The sequence below is a fragment of the Danio rerio genome, chromosome 25 (assembly GCF_052040795.2).
Source record: "Danio rerio strain M-AB ecotype USA chromosome 25, GRCz13ab, whole genome shotgun sequence".
Classification (NCBI taxonomy): Eukaryota; Metazoa; Chordata; class Actinopteri; order Cypriniformes; family Danionidae; genus Danio; species Danio rerio.
Genome location: NC_141045.1, coordinates 25,017,794 through 25,035,821, shown reverse-complemented (window position 1 = coordinate 25,035,821; position 18,028 = coordinate 25,017,794). Strand labels below are relative to the sequence as shown.

Below are 18,028 nucleotides of genomic sequence, written 5' to 3'. Positions count from 1 at the left end.
TCCTTTCTGACTTTTTTCTCGCAGTAAATAGTCATTATAACGTTTAAACAAAAGTAACACAACATTAAATTGAAATATGTGTACTGATAAAATCAATACGTGCCTATAGGCTGTTTTGGCGACATTTTATGGACAACATAATTTTGTTTCTTATCGTTAGGGACTTATTAATTATGTTTTATTATATGAGTTTGTTAACATTAACTTATAACCAATGCTTGTGGTTGCTAAAATGTGAAACTGAAAGGCACATCTATAATTATATAAAAATAATATAAAAACTATACATGTTAATTTTTTTTGAAATAGCTTCTTTGATTAGCTAAGTGTGTCAGACTCTCTTAATAGCTATAAATAATGATTTAAAGTTTTCTTGTTTTACATTGTTGCATAAAGCATTTTAGCTGAACTGATTTAACTTTATAAGTTATTATTTATATCAAGTTTACTATTTAATTAAAGGGAATTTTTATTTGATTTCCCAAACATATTTGGGTGGTTATTCAGTTATTTTACTTTGCATTCTTACTTTCTTAAAAAAAAAAAGAAAAAAAAAAGTTTTTTTTAAAGCAGGGCTTTCAAAGTTTACCAGACTGAAATGGACAAAGGTACATTTCCCAGATATCCGCAAAGACAAAGTCTTTCTTTGTTCAGCAAGGAATTAATGCATTTCGGAAGTTTTCAACTTTAATCCCTTCATTTTCCACATTTCCTACTTCAGTAATATCCTACCTCGTGTGTTATTTTAGATTTAAGCCTAAAGAACACATAGTTCCGTCCAACCCTTTGACTTATATGCGCACCTGTTTTCATGTGTTGTGTGAGCCAGAAGCTTCTTAGCTGAATTTGCTTGCTCACGTTTTGCTTTGTTTTTACCATTGATGAAGAACAATGTAATTAGGACTTTCAACTCAATTAAATTAAATTCATCTTTAGTTCTATAGCGCTTTTTACAGTGTGGATTGCGACAAAACACAATAACTTAAATAAAGATAAACAATAGCCACAATTTGTAGAACATTCCAGCAATTCAGGCAGGTAGGATTGATAATTAATTTAAAATAAAGACGTGCAGGATTATTTACCATATACAGTTGAAGTCAGAATTATTAGCCCCCCTTTTTATTTTTTTCCCCCAATGTCTATTTAATGGAGAGAAGATTTTTTTTCAACACATTTCTAAACATAATAGTTTTAGTAACTCATTTCAAAAAACAGATTTTTTTTTTTGACAGTAAATAATATTTGACTTGATAATATTCATCTTACATTTAAAGGCTTACCATTAAATACATTTAAATGCTTAACTAGGTTGATTAGGTTAACTAGGCAAGAAAGGGTAATTAGGCAAGTTATTGTATAATGATGGTTTGTTCTGTAGAAAAAAATATATAACTTAAAGGGGCTAATAATTTTGACCTAAAAATAGTCCTTAAAAATTAAAAGCTGCTTTTATTGTAGCAGAAATAAAACAAATAAGACTTTCTCCAGAAGAAAAATATTATCAGACATACTGTGAAAATGTCCTTGCTCTGCTAAACATTATTTGGGAAATATTTAAAAAAGAAAAAAAAATCAAAGGGGGGCTAATAATTTTGACTTCAACTGTAGCTAGATTATACTGAGACATTTTAAGAATGGTTATCCTCTCTCTTAGGACTGTTTCTCCATGGTGAATATTTCATGGTACGGAGGTGCCAGCGTCCGTGCACCCAACTGGCCGATAAACAACGCCAATATTTCCATGCAGCCCTTCACAGTCAGCGACTTCAGGGACAACCCTTCTGGCTTTGGATCAGTTTTAGAACGTTACTTCCTGGGATCCTCAGGTAAGCAAAGCTTCAATGACTGCCACCCCTAAGCCAAATTTGGCCACCCTGTCCCTTTCACACTTTGTTGACCAGTCCAAACATGTATTCGCTTGTGACTATGCATACAATTCAAATCTGCCTCGGGCTTGAGATCACGGGGACCTGCTGAACATAGAGAGCGTAACACAATACGGATGGTTACTTCTGCTTGGTGAAAGACAGCAAAACAAAGGACGTCGGACTTGAATTCGAACCCACTGGTATTTGTCAGCAGATGCCTGGTGTTTATATTGAGAGTTAATTAAGCAGACAATCTCAGAGACGGATTTAAATAACCATTGTGTTTATGTCTGGCTGTTAGCTTGATTTGAGGCAGGGTGGGGAGGTTCGGACAGATGCTCAGTTCATTCAAACATCATCAGTCACTCTACATTTTCAACATCTTAGTGTTTGTTTTCCTAATAAAGAGTTCAATCAATATTTTTATATTTATTTCATATATATAATATTCATTAACTCCCAAAGATGTATTTTATAATAAAATGTATTCATTACATATGTATTTATATAGTTTATTTTTGAAAATTGGTTTGAATTGTTTATAAATACTAGATAGAATGTGTTGAGTCTTTGAGATGGCTTTCACACAAATGCATTTTCATTTTAAAATAAGTTTTGATACTATTACACCTGACATCCACATAACTCTGGCATTTTTCGACACACAGAAATGGGGCATTTAGAAATGCTGACGATCGTGTTTTTCTTTGGAAATTCCATTTCAGTATATACATTACACTCAAAAAAATGTAATGTTTCTTCAAACTTTTTATTTAAAATTAGCTGAAACAACATAATTATTGAGTTTTTTTGGGACAACTTTAAGGTTTATGTTTAATCTACTTAAATTTGTTAAGGCTAATAATTTAACTTAATTACTTCATGTTGTACCAACACAAATCGCTTGTGTGGATCCCAGGTTTTTTTTTTTACAGTGTACACTCAAACAGTGACATTTGCTTTTTGTTAAAACTACTCGTTTAAATTGACCAGAAACAACACAATTCTTGAATTCTTTGGAACATCTTAAATGTTTTATGCTCAATCCACTTAAATTTGTATAACTAATACATTAACTTAATTCTTTCATGTTGTTCCAACACAAATCACTCATGTGGAACCCAGCATTTTTTACACTGAACACTGAAAAAATGGCATTTGCTTTTTGTTTAATCTACTTATTTAAATTGAGCTGAAACAGCAAAGTTTTTGAGTTTTTGAGACAGCTTTATGGTTTTATGTTCAATCTACTTAAATTTGTAAAAAGTAATGAGTTATTTTAATTCCTTCATGCTGTCCCAACACAAATCGATTATGTGAAACCCAGTATTTTTACAGTGTAGATCAGGGGTCTCAAACTCTGCCCTACACAGTTTATTTCCAACCCTGCTTCAATACATGCTTGCAAAATTCTGACGTATGGTGCTGATAAAGGGGCAGGATTAAAGAAGATGATTAGACAATTGCTCCATATTTTACATTTATGTACAGGGAGGTCATGTTTTGATTTTCTGCAGGTCTCATGCGATCAAGTGATGCGATTTCTCTGGTCAAAACTTGTCGCACGACCATGCGTTTCTGATCAGCCACATTTGCATGCATTGAATGGAAGTCTATTGGGCAAAAAATGCAGTGTAGGTTTTACCTGTAGGTTTTTAAACAAGTCTGAATGACTCAATTAGTTTGATCAGTTGATCAATTAGTTTGATCAGTTGTGTTTATTTACTGTGAAACCTTTAGGAACTAAGCTTGATACCTGTGATATAGATTAATTGAAATGCAAACTTTTCATTCGACAAGTCCTTCACATGGTTGGGTATGAAACCCGGTGCCATAATGGCGTCGGTACCTATGTAACCGGTATGTACTCTTGGCATTTGTTTTTGGTGCTTAGAGAATGCATGCATGTAGGCAATGTGTGCAGTACAGTGCATCCGGTAAACAACTCCCTTCAGATTCATCAACACGCACAATCTCATTCATCAAATTTGCTTAAACTAATCGCTCTAAAGTATGACTATATTTTACAAACAAGGATTCTGACACAGCAACATGAAGCAGAGGTTTTACAAAAGTTGCATGTAAGAGGGGAAACATGTCAAACTTAATAATAGATTTGAGGGCACCTGCACGCAATATATATAAATGTGTGGAATCCTGCATTTTTTACATTGTGGAATCAACTTAAAGGCAGAGGGTCTTTGACAGCTTGCGGCATCATCTGACACTTTCACTGGGTACATTTACATGGACACCAATACTCCAATTTTAATATGATTAAGACAATACTCTGATTAAAAGTCTACCATGTAAACAGCAATTTTTGATTACCTTAAAGAACCACCGACACAACACAACATGTAGAGTTTTTTTCTTTCCATCTTGCTATTATAAATTCCATTAAAACAGCACTCTTTCACCAGTCGTTACTTCATATTTTCATCCAATACCTTACTTTCTCACAAGGGCATGAACAATATGTTTCTGAATAAAAGTGAAACTGCTGAACTAGAGTTAAAGTCAAAATTTTAAAAATGAAACTCTGCAGGAAACGAGAATAGCCTGGTGACACAATGATGTTAATCAATCTTTGTGCTATAACATGTAAAACGGGATTCTAAAAAGAACATTCAAAAAGCAAATCACGAAAACACCTTAATCATATTATTGTCTTATTCAGATTAAGGTAAATAATTAGATTACTGATGTCTATGTAAACCTAGTCACAAGCCCTAACCCTAGAAAAAAGGTGTACACTGATTTTGATGAGAGCCTTTCCACAAGTTAGTAGTGAGCTAATGTAATGTTAATTAATGTTACTAGTTTTAATAACTCATTTCTAATAACTGATTTTTTTTGTCTTTGCCATGATGATAACTTATAATGATAAATAATATTTTACTAGATATTTTTCTAGACACTTCTATACAGCTTTAAGTGACATTTTAAGGCTTAACTAGGTTGATTAGATTAACTAGGCAGGATAGGGTAATTGGACAAGTTATTGCGTATTAATGGTTTGTTCTGTAGACTATCGGAAAAAAAAAATTATATATATATAAATCTTAAAAGGGCTTATAATTTTGACCTTAAAATGGTTATTAAAAAATGTAAAACTGCTTTCATTCTACCCAAAATAAAACAAATAAGACTTTCTCCTAAAGAAAAAAAATTATCAGATCATATTATATTATCACTGTGAACATTTCCTTGCTCTGTTAAACATAATATGCTAAATATTCAATAAAGAAAAAAAAAAAAAAAAAAAAAAATATATATATATATATATATATATATATATATATATATATATATATATATATATATATATATACATAATATACATACACACACACACACACACACACACACACACACACACACACACACACACACACACACACACACACACACACACACACACACACACACACACACACACACACACAGCCATGTCCCCCTGCAGCACAAGACTGGTTACTCACCGAAGCTAAGCAGGGCTGACCCTGGTCAGTACCTGGATGGGGTCACAAGGCCGAGGTCACAAGGCCGAGGTCCTGACTCTCTGTGTTCATTAAAAATCCCATATCACTTCTCGTGAAAGAGCAGGGGTGTAACCCTGGTGTCCTGGCCAAAGTCCCTCTATCAGCCCTTACGATCATTGTCTCCCAATCATCCCCTTCCACCAAATTGGCTCTATCACTGTCTCTCCTCTCCACCAATAGCTGGTGTGTGGTGAGCGCACTGGCGCCGTTGTCCTGTGGCAGCCGTCGCATCATCCAAGTGGATGCTGCACACTTGTGGTGGTGTGGAGAGCTTTGATTGTGAAGCGCTTTGGGTGTATGGCCATACACAATAAATGCACTATATAAATACACATTACATTACATAACATTATATATATATAAAGATTTTTAAATGTAAAATTATTTTTAAATATTTTTGTGGCTCAAAAATATCAATTCAGGCACTGTTTTGGCGCAGGTATCATTTTAAAAGTATTGATTTAGCACCAGTATAGAAATAACCCCAAACGATCCCTTACAAAAAATTACTGCAGATTTTTTTTTTAATTATTTTTTTATTTATTCATTTTTATTTTATTTTTTTGAAAGAATACTGCAGTTTCAGTTAACTTCTTAAAAGTGTAGTTTTTTGGACAAGAAAAAACTGTTAAACATATCGCAGTATTACTGCAATACAACTGAAGTACTACTACAGTACAAATTCAGTACAGCTACTGCAATAGTACTGAAGTGATACTGCTACTAAAATGCAGTACTGTTAATGCAATAGAACTGGAGTATTACTACAGTACAACTGCCATACCGCTATTGCAATAAAACTGAAGTATTTCTATAATACAACGGCAGTATCATTACTTTGTACCTGCTTTGTGGTTTCCAATTAAGGTTTCAGTAATTCAGTTGTATTTACTACCACAATATATTGTATTGCACTTTTCAGAAGTATAAGTAACTACAGAAAGACATCTGCAATACTGCAATACTTAATACAACTAAAGTGCACTTTTAATACTTATGTACATAAGTGCAATCAATTATATGACATATTGCTATATTTCCTTGCTCAGTTTATTTAATGCTACTTCAGTTGTGCTGCAGATTTTACCACTTTATTGCATTGTAGTTGAACTGTGTTTATACAGGATTATACTGCAATTTTGCAGTTGTATTAAATATCCCCTGGAACACAAGTGCAGTACAGTTCTTGCCACACCACTGGCATATTAGACTACAGAGTTTACTTGTTTTTACTCCAGTTTACCGCAACTTGTACTGCTATTAAACTTTATTGTACTGTATTTGAACTCTGTTTATACTTCATTGTATTGCAGTTTTGCAATTGTACTTAATTTTACTGCAGTTATACTTCTATACTGCTGTATACTGCAGTTTTACTTCAGTTTACTGCAGTTATTTTTGTAAGTGATACCCAACCCTACTCACATATGACCATTACACAAGCAGTAGACTGCAAGTATTGATGGCGATAAATTGTGAGCATGCTCAGTAAACCTGAATGTTCATTTTAGGCTTTATAGAGTGAACAGAGATTGTTTTTCTTAAACGCAATAAAAACACCAGTCTGGATGAGGAGTGTTTTCATTCTCAAATGCAGTTTTTTAATAAAAATGCACTAGTGCAAACGTGACTTGAAACTAAGTATACCTGTGACCGACTGATTGTTGATACAGTTTACATCCAGACATACTGTTAAAACAAAAACAAAAAAATCAGCACTAGTTATGTTTCCATCCAAAGATGCAAATTAGACTTGGTTGCAGAACTGGAAAATTGCATAAACAGTTGCAAATAAGGCACCATTTGACTGAAAAAGATGAGTCAAACTCTAATCGAGCAAAGTTGTCACTTTCCATTAAACTTGCGTCAAATATCAAAAAGAAAAATGGAATTTGCTGTGTTAGAAGAGCCACTGTGGGCCTTTTTCATTATATCATAGATTACTTAAGCCTCTTAGTTTAATAAAGAATACAAAAATACCTAACCATTTTGATGAAAGACTTTAGTTAAAGCAGTTTAGAACGACCAACATAATATTTCAGATATCTTACAATGTGGTCAGTCTGCTGTTTAATCATTAATGATGTCCCATTATACCAATTGTTGTGATCACATGATTTGTTAAAACTAAATCACATGAGTTTTTTTTATGCAAATGCAGGAATTTATTTGGGAATTGTGTTTCCATCATGATGTAGTTTATGTACATTTCATCTTATCGGATAAAAAGTTTAAATGGCATTTATATTAAGCATTTTTAATGCATATTCCAAAACGTGCAAAAAATAGGTGGATGGAAATGTACTGACCTCCTCTATAGCACCGTGCTAATGCCTTAAGCTGGAAAAAGCTGTAAAATTTAAGCTTCTCAGATTTCTGCGTCATCATTGTCATGTGAAAGAAGTTTGAAGCCACCAAGACTCTTCCTAGAATCGACCGTCTGCCCAATTGGGGTATTCTAAGAATCTGGAAGGTCAGGGAGGTGATGAAGAGCCCCATGTGCTCCTCGGAAAGGCCTTCAGATTACCTGTGTGAAGATGGGAGGTCTTGTCTTTAGCCGTCACTACAACACTTCATCAATCACTTTAGGTTCCTAAACTAGTTCATGTAGCGTTATGATGAGAAACCGATGTAGCGGCTGATGAAAAACACATACAGAAAGAAAAACAGCAACACAACTAAACAAAATAATCCTATATGTGACAAATAATGTCAACACTTAATTAGTAATAATAAGTTAGTTGCAATAACTAATTTAATTCAAAATCAATGGACCATTTTGAGAGTTGTAAACACAAACAATGGTCCAAATGTATTTCCTGTTTTATTTTTATTTTTATTTCTATAGTTTTCAACAATCCAAAAAAAAAAAAAATCACATTTTGATAAATAATGTTATGATAGCTGTTTTACCATTATGTTATAATTGAAACTCCTTTTGTAACAGTTATGAAATAGTTTGATAACAAGCAGGAAATGTTCATAAGCCAATTACATCACCATATTGAAATGGTCTATAGAATTTAAGCAGTTAAGTTTATTAAAACAAGAAAACAATCAATTTGGTCACACAGTATTATTGATCTGTATCTTTGTATGTAAAAAAAAAAAAAAAGGCATTTAAAGTATATGTTTTGGTACGTTGAGTGGTATTCTTGGGTGGGCAATGTACGTTTAGATCCTAGTAATCCAAGAATCCATGTAATGCCGTTTTAACAAAATAGCATGCGTTTCTTTCTGTAAATCTATTTAATCATAAATGCCATACTGGATGTAATAGAGTATTTGAAGTATAATATAATTGCAAGTATTTTATGAAGTACTGTAGTATGAGTAAGCACGATGATTATGATTTACCACGCAGATAACTGTTGGTCAAACAAAATAAACAAAGAAACAAAGTAACAAACAAACGAACGGACGGACAGATGGATGGATAGATGAATGAATGAATGAATGAATGAATAAATGAACCTAAAAAATTTATTTTGGTGGATTCAAAAATTACTTTGTAGTGTGAGCTTGTGAGTTACTGTTAATAAAAACAAAGCAGTATATTTCTGTAGAATCCATTTGATATTGTTGTATGTACAGTTGAAGTCAGAATTCTTAGCCACTCTTTGATTTTTTTTTTTTTATATATTTTCCAAATTATGTTTAACGGAGCAAGGAAATTTTAATAGTATGTCTGATAATTTTTTTCTTCTTCTGGTGAAAGTCTTAGTTCTTAATTTTTTAAAAACCATTTTGAGGTTAAAATTATTAGCCCCTATAAGCTATATATATTTTTTGATAGTCCACAAAACAAAACATCATTATACAATAACTTGCCTAATTACTCTAACCTGCCTAGTTAACCTAATTAACCTAGCTAAACCTTTAAAATCTCACTTTAAGCTGTATAGAAGTGTCTTGAAAAATATCTAGTCAAATATTATTTACTGTCATCATGGCAACGATAAAATAAATCAGTTATTAGAAATGAGTTATTAAAACTATTATGTTTAGAAATGTGTTGGAACGTTAATAATTCAGGGGGGCTAATAATTCTTTAATAATTCTAATATTCGTTTGGCTATAGAGCAAACCACTGTTGTCCAACGACTTGTCAAGTTAACCTAACTATCCTATTTAAGCCTTTAAACTGCACTTTAAGTACTGAATAGTATACTAGTATTCTGCAAAATAACTAGTAAAATATGATGTACTGTCATTATGGCAAAGAAAAAAAAAGTAGTTACTAGAAATTAGTTATTAAAATGATTAAAATATCACAGGAGGAATAATAATGTTGCCGGCAACAACACATTTCGAAACATAATAGTTTTAATTACTAATTTCCAATATCAGATTTTTTTTTTTTAACTTTGCCATGATGATAGTAAATAATATTTTACTAGATATTTTTCAAGATATTAGTATTCAGCTTGATGTGCAATTTAAAGTTATTAACTAGGCTAATTAGGCAAGTTAGGACAATTAGACAAATTATTGTAAAATAATGTTTTGTTCTGTGGACAATCAAAAATATATAGCTTAATAATATTGACATTAAATTATTTAAAAAAAAATAATTAAGAACTGCTTTCATTCTAGCCGAAATAAAATAAATAAGACTTTCCCCAGAAGAAAAATTATTAGAGGAAATACTGTGAAAAATTCCTTGCTTGGTTAATTTGGGAAATATTTAAAAACTAATAATAATTTTGACTAAAGAAATACAGTGATCAGCATATGAGTACACCCCATTTTAAAAATGAATATTTTTATCCATTTCTCAGTGAATATAGGCAATGTTTTTTGATGAATTCATACAAAACAAATTTATCAAACAGATATATTTATTAAAATAATATTTTAGTCACAGAGCATCTTTAAAATAGAAAGATCATACAATTAAATTCAAGCCAAATTTTGCAAAAAAATAAAAATAAATAAAATTAAAAAATGACAACCTACAAAATTGTACCTCAATTTTAAAATTTGTATATAATATCGTAAATTATTTTGTTATATAAGCTCCAAATTTGTCTTCATTACTGACTAATTTAATGTATATGCACAAATATAATTATGTATAGCTTCCTATTAAAAATCTGATTTTAAAATATAGATTTGTGAGGGGTGTACTTAAATATGCTGAGCACTGTATAACGTCTGAGCCTGATCCATTGCACGTTTACTAAATGGTCAACAAGTTGGCCGGAGGGTCATCACGCTGACCCCTCATTCTTTGGACCACCAGGCGTGCCATGAGAGGCTTGTGTGGATGGGCAGCTGCTCTCTAAACATGGTTACTACTCAGAGACACTTTCACACTCGCGCAGCATCTCGTCACCCACACACAATCCAGCAATTAATAACCATATTTACTCAACACAGTCACGCTGCTTTTTTTGTGCGGCCGCATTGTTTGCTCCCACTTTGGTGTCTCCCCGTGTTTCGCATGTGAGCTTTGGGCAGCTGAAAGGTGAAAGTGGTAATCTGCGTCCCAGACAGCTGAGCGGAATTAGATTAAAGTGAAAGGGCATGCCATGGGCTAAGGGCATTATATTAGTCATGTGACATAAACAAAGGGCTTTTATGATTTCCTAGATCGTTGTTTGCGCAGGCTCACCGGGTGTTACATAACGCAGTTTAACCGAAAAACAATCCCATGACTTTAATTCCTTTTCCACCTCACAAGAATTGATTTCAGAGAGACCTCTCTCTCTAATTGGCTCAATTTTGAGACAGAAATGTTGAGCTTCCTGCCAATGCAGCTGTCTCTCGTTGCCAAGTGACCACAGACATATCATAGTATATAATGCCCAGTGGCGTAACAATGACAATCACGTTGAAGGCGACCCAGCAGCTGCCTGTGGCCGCAGATTTTGGCTTCCATCGGTTGGCGTTGTGTGTCGATAATGGACATAATTGTTTTTCCTGAGTCGCAGCTCTGCAGCCAAATGGCATGTTGTTGCGCAGGCCTGTAAAATGAGCCCCCGCTGACCCGGGGCAAACCCAAAGGTAACTTTTCAGCACTGTATATTTACATTTAGGCCTTGAAATTGGAGAGTGGTTGCTGATGTGGGGCTTCAGTCATGTGATGTCTGTCAAATAGCTTTGTCCACTTTGTTGATGAGAGACATTATTGAAGTGTCCAGGCAAGTTGCTGTCCTTTGCTGGGATTGCTGACAGTTGCGTCCAGTCCAACTCGATGACTGAATTGTTTCTTAAAGAGATGGAGGCATATTCAGATTGTGCCAGTTTCCAAGTAATGATAGTCTCCCCTTCCCGTGTGGGTTGGCTTGGCTAGCTATGTGCTAATATACAGACATACACATATACAGGTTTTTGTGTGTCTGCAGGGACACAAAGTTGTATAATGTCATGGGTATGACATAGTTGTACTTTATTAAGTTGGTTTACACGAACACATCTTATGTTAGTGTAATTTAAACTGCTTAAAAGCCCTAATTAATCGGGTTAAATATAAGGTTGGATTTAGAGGTAAGGGTGGGGTATGGCCATATAAGAAGCCAAACTGAATTAAATGGACGTTATCAGTGATAGATATGGGCCAGTAGGCCCTTCTGCGCCTACTGGTAATCTCAGAAGGTTGTTATCATCTATCCAAATGGTTAATCAGCTATTGATCACATTTGGATGTGGCCAGAAGTTAATGAGAATCATTTATATTAATTATTAAATTTACCATTAATTTATTAACGTCTACCCCTACCCTAAACCCAATCGTCACAGTAATGTAAAAACAGATCTGGATCTGGAGTCTTCTCTATTAGTATAGCTGATTAACAATGTGGATGAATGTTAACAGCCTTTTGAGCCTACTAGTAGGCACAGAAGGCCCCTACTGATCTATATCTATCAGCTGATAACCACTGATAACATCCTTTTCAATCGAGTGATAACATTCAGTAGCTCTAACTGTATAAAATACATTACACCTATGGAGTGTGCCTATAAACCATGTGTGTCTGTGTGTCTGATGCACTGATGGCAATGACACAAGTTTTTTATTATTTAGCTGGAAACCTAAATAATCTTTTAAAGGGAGCGTTCACCCTAAAATGAAAAATACCCTCATTGTTTACTCACACTCAAGTGGTAAACTTTTATGAATATCTTTCTCCTGTCAAATACAAAGCAAGTTATTCTGAAGAATGTTGGGGGAAAAAGCAGCAATTGACATTCATACACTGTAAAAAATGCAGCCAACACAAATCGATTAATGTAATAGTTTTTACAAATTTAAGTGAATTGAACATAAAACAATTAAATTGTCCTAAAAACACAAGAATTGTGTTGATTTAGCTCATTCAAAAAAAAATTTGCAAGCAGCAAATATATTATATATATCTGAGCAATATCACACGAGTAGCAGTGCGATATCAGGCCTTGAAATTGCGACCATTTTGGTCGCATATGCGCCCGAAAATTAATCTATGCGACCTCATAATATATATGGGAGCATTAGTGCGACTGCAGATAGTGGTTGTAGTGCGACCTGTTTTGATTTTTTGTAAAAACGTGCTGAATCGCTCTTCCCTGCCGCTATATTGGTTCATATTAGCTGTCATTCACTCAAGGTATTCCGCTGTCAGATGACAGGGAAGGAGCTTTTATGACCACGGGAAATGCAAACGGCTGAAGCGTAAAAACTTAAAGCGCATAGGTTTGCAAACCCCACCTAAAGTTGAGGCGCAGATAAAAGTGATCATGACACGTCACGTGGTGAATAATGATCCGCCAGCTGAGATCAATCGAGTACGCGCTTCTTGGAGAAGGCGCCCGAATCTTGATGCGTTGCATTCACTGCGTGTTCAGCGCAAATGTCCGCTAAAAGTCAAATCTAATACTGTACATATCATCGCCAAAGAAGCTCGCCTTTACTAAGTTTACTCTGAAACTGCGGCTCAAAACAAAGACCGGTATTGGGCCGGTGGTTAGCGCAAGAATCCTGCTCTGCCTGCTCATAAATTGGGTCGGCTGACTCGCCAGCTTTTCCACTAACACAGAAAAATGAAGATCATCTCAGACTGAACCTTTAAATTGACACAAACTGAAACCAAAACTTTTAACGAGTGATAGAATAAGTGAGACTTTACTTTCTTTTGTCTATTTTTTTTTGAGGTGTATGTTATTTTTATATTTATTTACTGATGACTGCTTTGCAGCTTTCATCATTGAATTGAATTATTTATTATAATCTTTTGTTTGTTTTGTAGCAGAAATATTATTTATTAAATTGACATGCATATAAAAACAGCAGTACAAAATAAATATTTCTTACTGCAATGCTTCATTTTTGTTTGATGCAAACTATACAATTATTTTTCATAAAGTAACAGACTTTTTATAGCAGATAACTTGCATTCAAGCACATTCAAGGCAGTATCATAATGAGAAATGGAATTCATTGTTACTATTATTGTCATTTTTATTCTAATTATTAGACATTCATTTTGGAATTATTGCACACAAATATCAATGTCTTCGCAGCATTAGTTAGATAGTTGTTTCTGGTTTTTGTCAGTCCTATTAATGTTGTTTTAAAATAAAATAAATCCCTTAAAAAACAATTTGCAGCGGTGCTCATTCATTTTTGGTGGGTGCTCCTAAATTTTTTCTGGTGCTCCTAAATATTTGAAGTTGTGAGCACCGGTGCTACCAAGTAAAAAAGTTAATTTCGAGCCCTGGATATGGCTGTATATAACAGGGGTGAACAACAAGATCATTATGTGCAAAGGTGTGCATTATTTTGTATTAATTATTGTTATTATTATTATATAGATTTTTTTTGTAATTTTTTTTTTTTAACAAAGTGAAATCTAACTAATGACTATTGTCCAGACATGCATAATGAAGAATTTCTCAGTCATCTCAAGTTTAAAAAATTACTTTTGGAGTTAGATTTTATTTAGTTTATTTATTTATTTATTTAATTTTTTTTTTTTTTTTTTTTGAGAGGTGGGTTGAATATTATTTATTATAGGCTATATTATCAGCTTTTCCTAAATACTCACTCACTATTTTTTATGCCGCTTAGTCCCAGCCTTACTGCCTTTTCTAATTATAAAGTTATTACATATATACCTTATATATAAGGTGTGTGATATTGTGTTTATACAACAGTTTGATGGCATAATCGTGTAAATAAAAAAAGAAAATAAAATGTGTCTAAAAATCCTTTTGTATAAGGAACTACTTTCTTCCACCATTCATTTACATCTGCAGCTGACGTCAGAACAGCAGAAACAGTTGCTACTTCACAAGTGTCACTTTAGAGCTAGTGTTTGAATTATTCTCCAGCATATCTAAAGTAATGACAAAGCAGGTGATATTGCTGCCATTTGATGATTATAAGGCTGAACGGCATGAAATACCATCAGTGTAGAGAGATTTTCCAGTATTTCTCTGTTACAATCAGGATATCATAATAATTAACCTTAAAAAAAAAAAGCCAAAGCAAAGCAAATACTATATATATTTGTGTGTGTGTGTGTGTGTGTGTGATCACATTTACGATCATTCTGGCAGCATGTGAATGCAGCATCAGTGAAAACAGGTGGAGACAATTTTAGCTTTAGCAACATTAGCTTTACAGAGTGCTAAGAAGCTTTTTCAGAAAAACAATTTGGAAAACAAATATGATATTTACTTTGTCTGGAGCTGATGTTCAAGCTCATGCTGTAGCATTGGTAGCGATCCCTCTTTCAAAATCAACCTTTTCACAGAATAAGTGTTGAGCTGACTGCATTGACATGTAGGACTTTTCCTGTATTGATTCATTCATTATTTTCCTTCGGTGTAGTCACTTCATTAATCAGGGTTTGGCACAGTGTAATGAACCGCCAACTTATCCAGCATATGTTTTACACAGAAAATGCCCTTCCAGCTGCAACCCAGTACAGGAAAACACCCATACACTCATACATTCACGCATACACTATGGCCAATTAAGTTTATTCAGTTCATGTATAGCATGTCTTTGTATCGTGGGGGAAACTGGAGTACCCGGAGGAAACCCATGTGAACACGACGAGAACATGCAAACACCACACAGAAATACCAACTAGCCTGGCTGGGACTGGAACCAGTGACCTTCTTGCTGTGAGGCGACAGTGCTAACCACTGAGCCACTATGCCGCCCACTTCCTGTATTTATGAGAAATGAATACAGGATGAGAAAGTCTATGGAGAACCCTATGGATGGCTTTTTACAACATATGCTCATTTTGAAAACATTGCCCTATATACATTTCTGGAGATCGCAAATTATGTAGCCAGAAGTATGTAGGGCTGCATTTCGTCTTTATAACCACTGTTTGTATAGTAGCTTGCTGTGTACGTCAGCGAACTTGAGATACAGAGAGGAGTTGACCACATTGACGGTGTTTAAGTTCGGCGAATAACAGTTACAGAAAGCGGGTAAAACATAAACAGAAGCCAAAAAATAAACTAAACATGTAAATTACAAGGTGAGAATTTGGTAAAATCTGAAAACATGGTAAAAATCAGGCGAGAGTTTTTTTTTCTGGATTGCTTTTTGAAACTGTTAGTTAGCTTTAGGGAAGTGGGTTGGCGCTGGACAATTGGTGCTTTTGAAAACACTATTGGTTGGGTTTAGGGAAGGAGGAGAGTGGTTCAGTTGATTGGTCAGTCAGTTAGCCATTCAGTCAGTCAAACAGTCAGTTGACAGCAGCCTCTGGTGGATTTACATGAGAACAGCAGGAGCGAATGGCACTCGCGAGAGAAATTTGAGATCTCAAAAAGCGTACACAGCGGCCTCTGGTGAATTAGCAAAAACAAAAACTGCAAAAAAAAACACGTACCTCCTGGGATGTATTTAGCACATTTACCGAATAAGCAGGGCCGGAGTGGGACTCTTTTTCAGCCCTGGAGTTTCAAGCCTTAGACCGGCCCACCTCAGTTCACCACTGACTATATTAAAATAAGGTCATTTCCAATTCAGTTTTTAATTACACTATCACGTCTTTCTATCACAGAAAACAGCTGTTTTAGAACTTCAAATGTTCAACAACCCTCACAGTATTATATGTCTTAACAATAAAAATGAAACAAAAAAAAAAAATGTTACTCAGACAAGGACCGAACCCGGGTTGATGGTGTCATAACCTAACATGCTAACCACTGTGCCACAACAGCTGCACATTGAATGATGACTTATCTAGTTATATCATCATTAACCTGCAGGCTGCATCTTTCTCACGAGGCTACGAGAAAATAGATAAAAAGAGCAGAGCTGCGGTAAAATAATAAATAAGAAGGCTGTGGTCAAGTAAATAAATAAATTATTTTTAAAAAGTGTGACTGCTGAGAGCAACAGATTCTGGAGCTAAGGACACCGGCCCTCGCGGCCAAAAAACAGACCGGCCCACTGGGAATTCTCCTGGTCCTCCCGATTAGCCAATCCGGGCCTGCGAATAAGCCTGGTTTGACTTTTTCTATGTTAATGGAGAGAATGTCAGTAATGGGTGTGAGTTTTTCCCTCTGGTAACGTAAACAATGATAAAATCTTAAATGATGAGTTCAGACTAAATAAAATTTAATAAAACAATTGGTTGGATATTTACTGTTACAGACTGGCTGTTTGCATACACTGCAGCCACAAAACACCTTATAAAAGTGTTCAAGTTAGAGTAATAGTGACCTAAAATATCATTTCCTAAAAAAAGCTTTGTGATATTTGACTGAAGACATGCAGATTAATATTCAGTTAAAGTCAGAATTATTAGCCTCAGTGTACACATTACATTATTTACAACTCACGACTGTTTTTGTTTTGCCATGATAATAGTACATACTAATTTGCTAGATATTTTTCAAGTTGCTAGTTTTCAGCTTGATGTGCAATTTAAATGCTTAACTAAGTTAATTAGGTCAATTAGGAAAGTTAAGGTTATTAGGCAAATTATTGATGGTTTTGCTTAACTGGCCTTATAATATTGACCTTAAATGACTTTTAAAAAAACTTACTTCAAAAGAAAAATAAATGTTTTAAGAAATACTGTGAAGAATTCCTTGCTCTAATGATTTAGAGGGCTAATCATTTTGACTTCAACTGTATATATTTTGCATCCGTCCACAGTCAGACGCTTCGAAAAAAGTTTTACTCTTCAAAAGCTTGGAGGCCCCTTTCGCAAGGTGTGTATAACATGGAATCTGCACAGAGGGGAATAAATAACTGTCATTTGCTGACGTTTAAGAGACTTTTGGCTTGAGTTATGAGCAAGGTGGGTTATGCAGAAGTTGAAAAGAGGGGGAAGCAGTCTCTTATTTTTAGAAATAATTCCCCACGGTAACTACTACCAGCTTTCCTGAAATATTTTCCACTCTGTCTTTAAAGCAAAGATGAATAACAGCATCCCATCTCACTTTTTTTTTCACCTAATATGGCCTGGACAGGAGCAGAGAGTGGAATTTTGTATTATTTTTTCAAATAATAAATGGATGATTCTCGGAAATGCTTGACTGATATTTCATGTAAAGTATGTCAATAAATATTAGCAGCGTATAACATGATATAAGGATAATTATGGAAAAGGAGAAAACATTGAAAAGCTGAATACATACTTCTTTCATTTG

The 18,028-nt window shown here is 34.2% G+C and overlaps 2 protein-coding genes across 4 annotated transcripts in view; both read left to right on the top strand.

Moving 5' to 3' along the window:
* Positions 1-18,028, top strand: part of LOC147837707 (uncharacterized) — an 838,558-nt gene that overhangs the window by 519,194 nt on the left and 301,336 nt on the right. The window lies entirely within an intron of this gene.
* si:ch211-236l14.4 overlaps positions 1-18,028 on the top strand; it is a 69,868-nt gene that overhangs the window by 1,262 nt on the left and 50,578 nt on the right. For all 3 annotated transcript variants that reach the window (XR_015526516.1, XM_087312371.1, XM_088651695.1), the window contains exon 2: positions 1,658-1,829. Coding sequence is in view for 2 of the 3 variants with exons in the window: in XM_087312371.1 (XP_087168497.1) it covers positions 1,658-1,829 (172 nt within the window). In the remaining variant the exon portion in view is untranslated. The remainder of the gene's footprint in view (positions 1-1,657; positions 1,830-18,028) is intronic.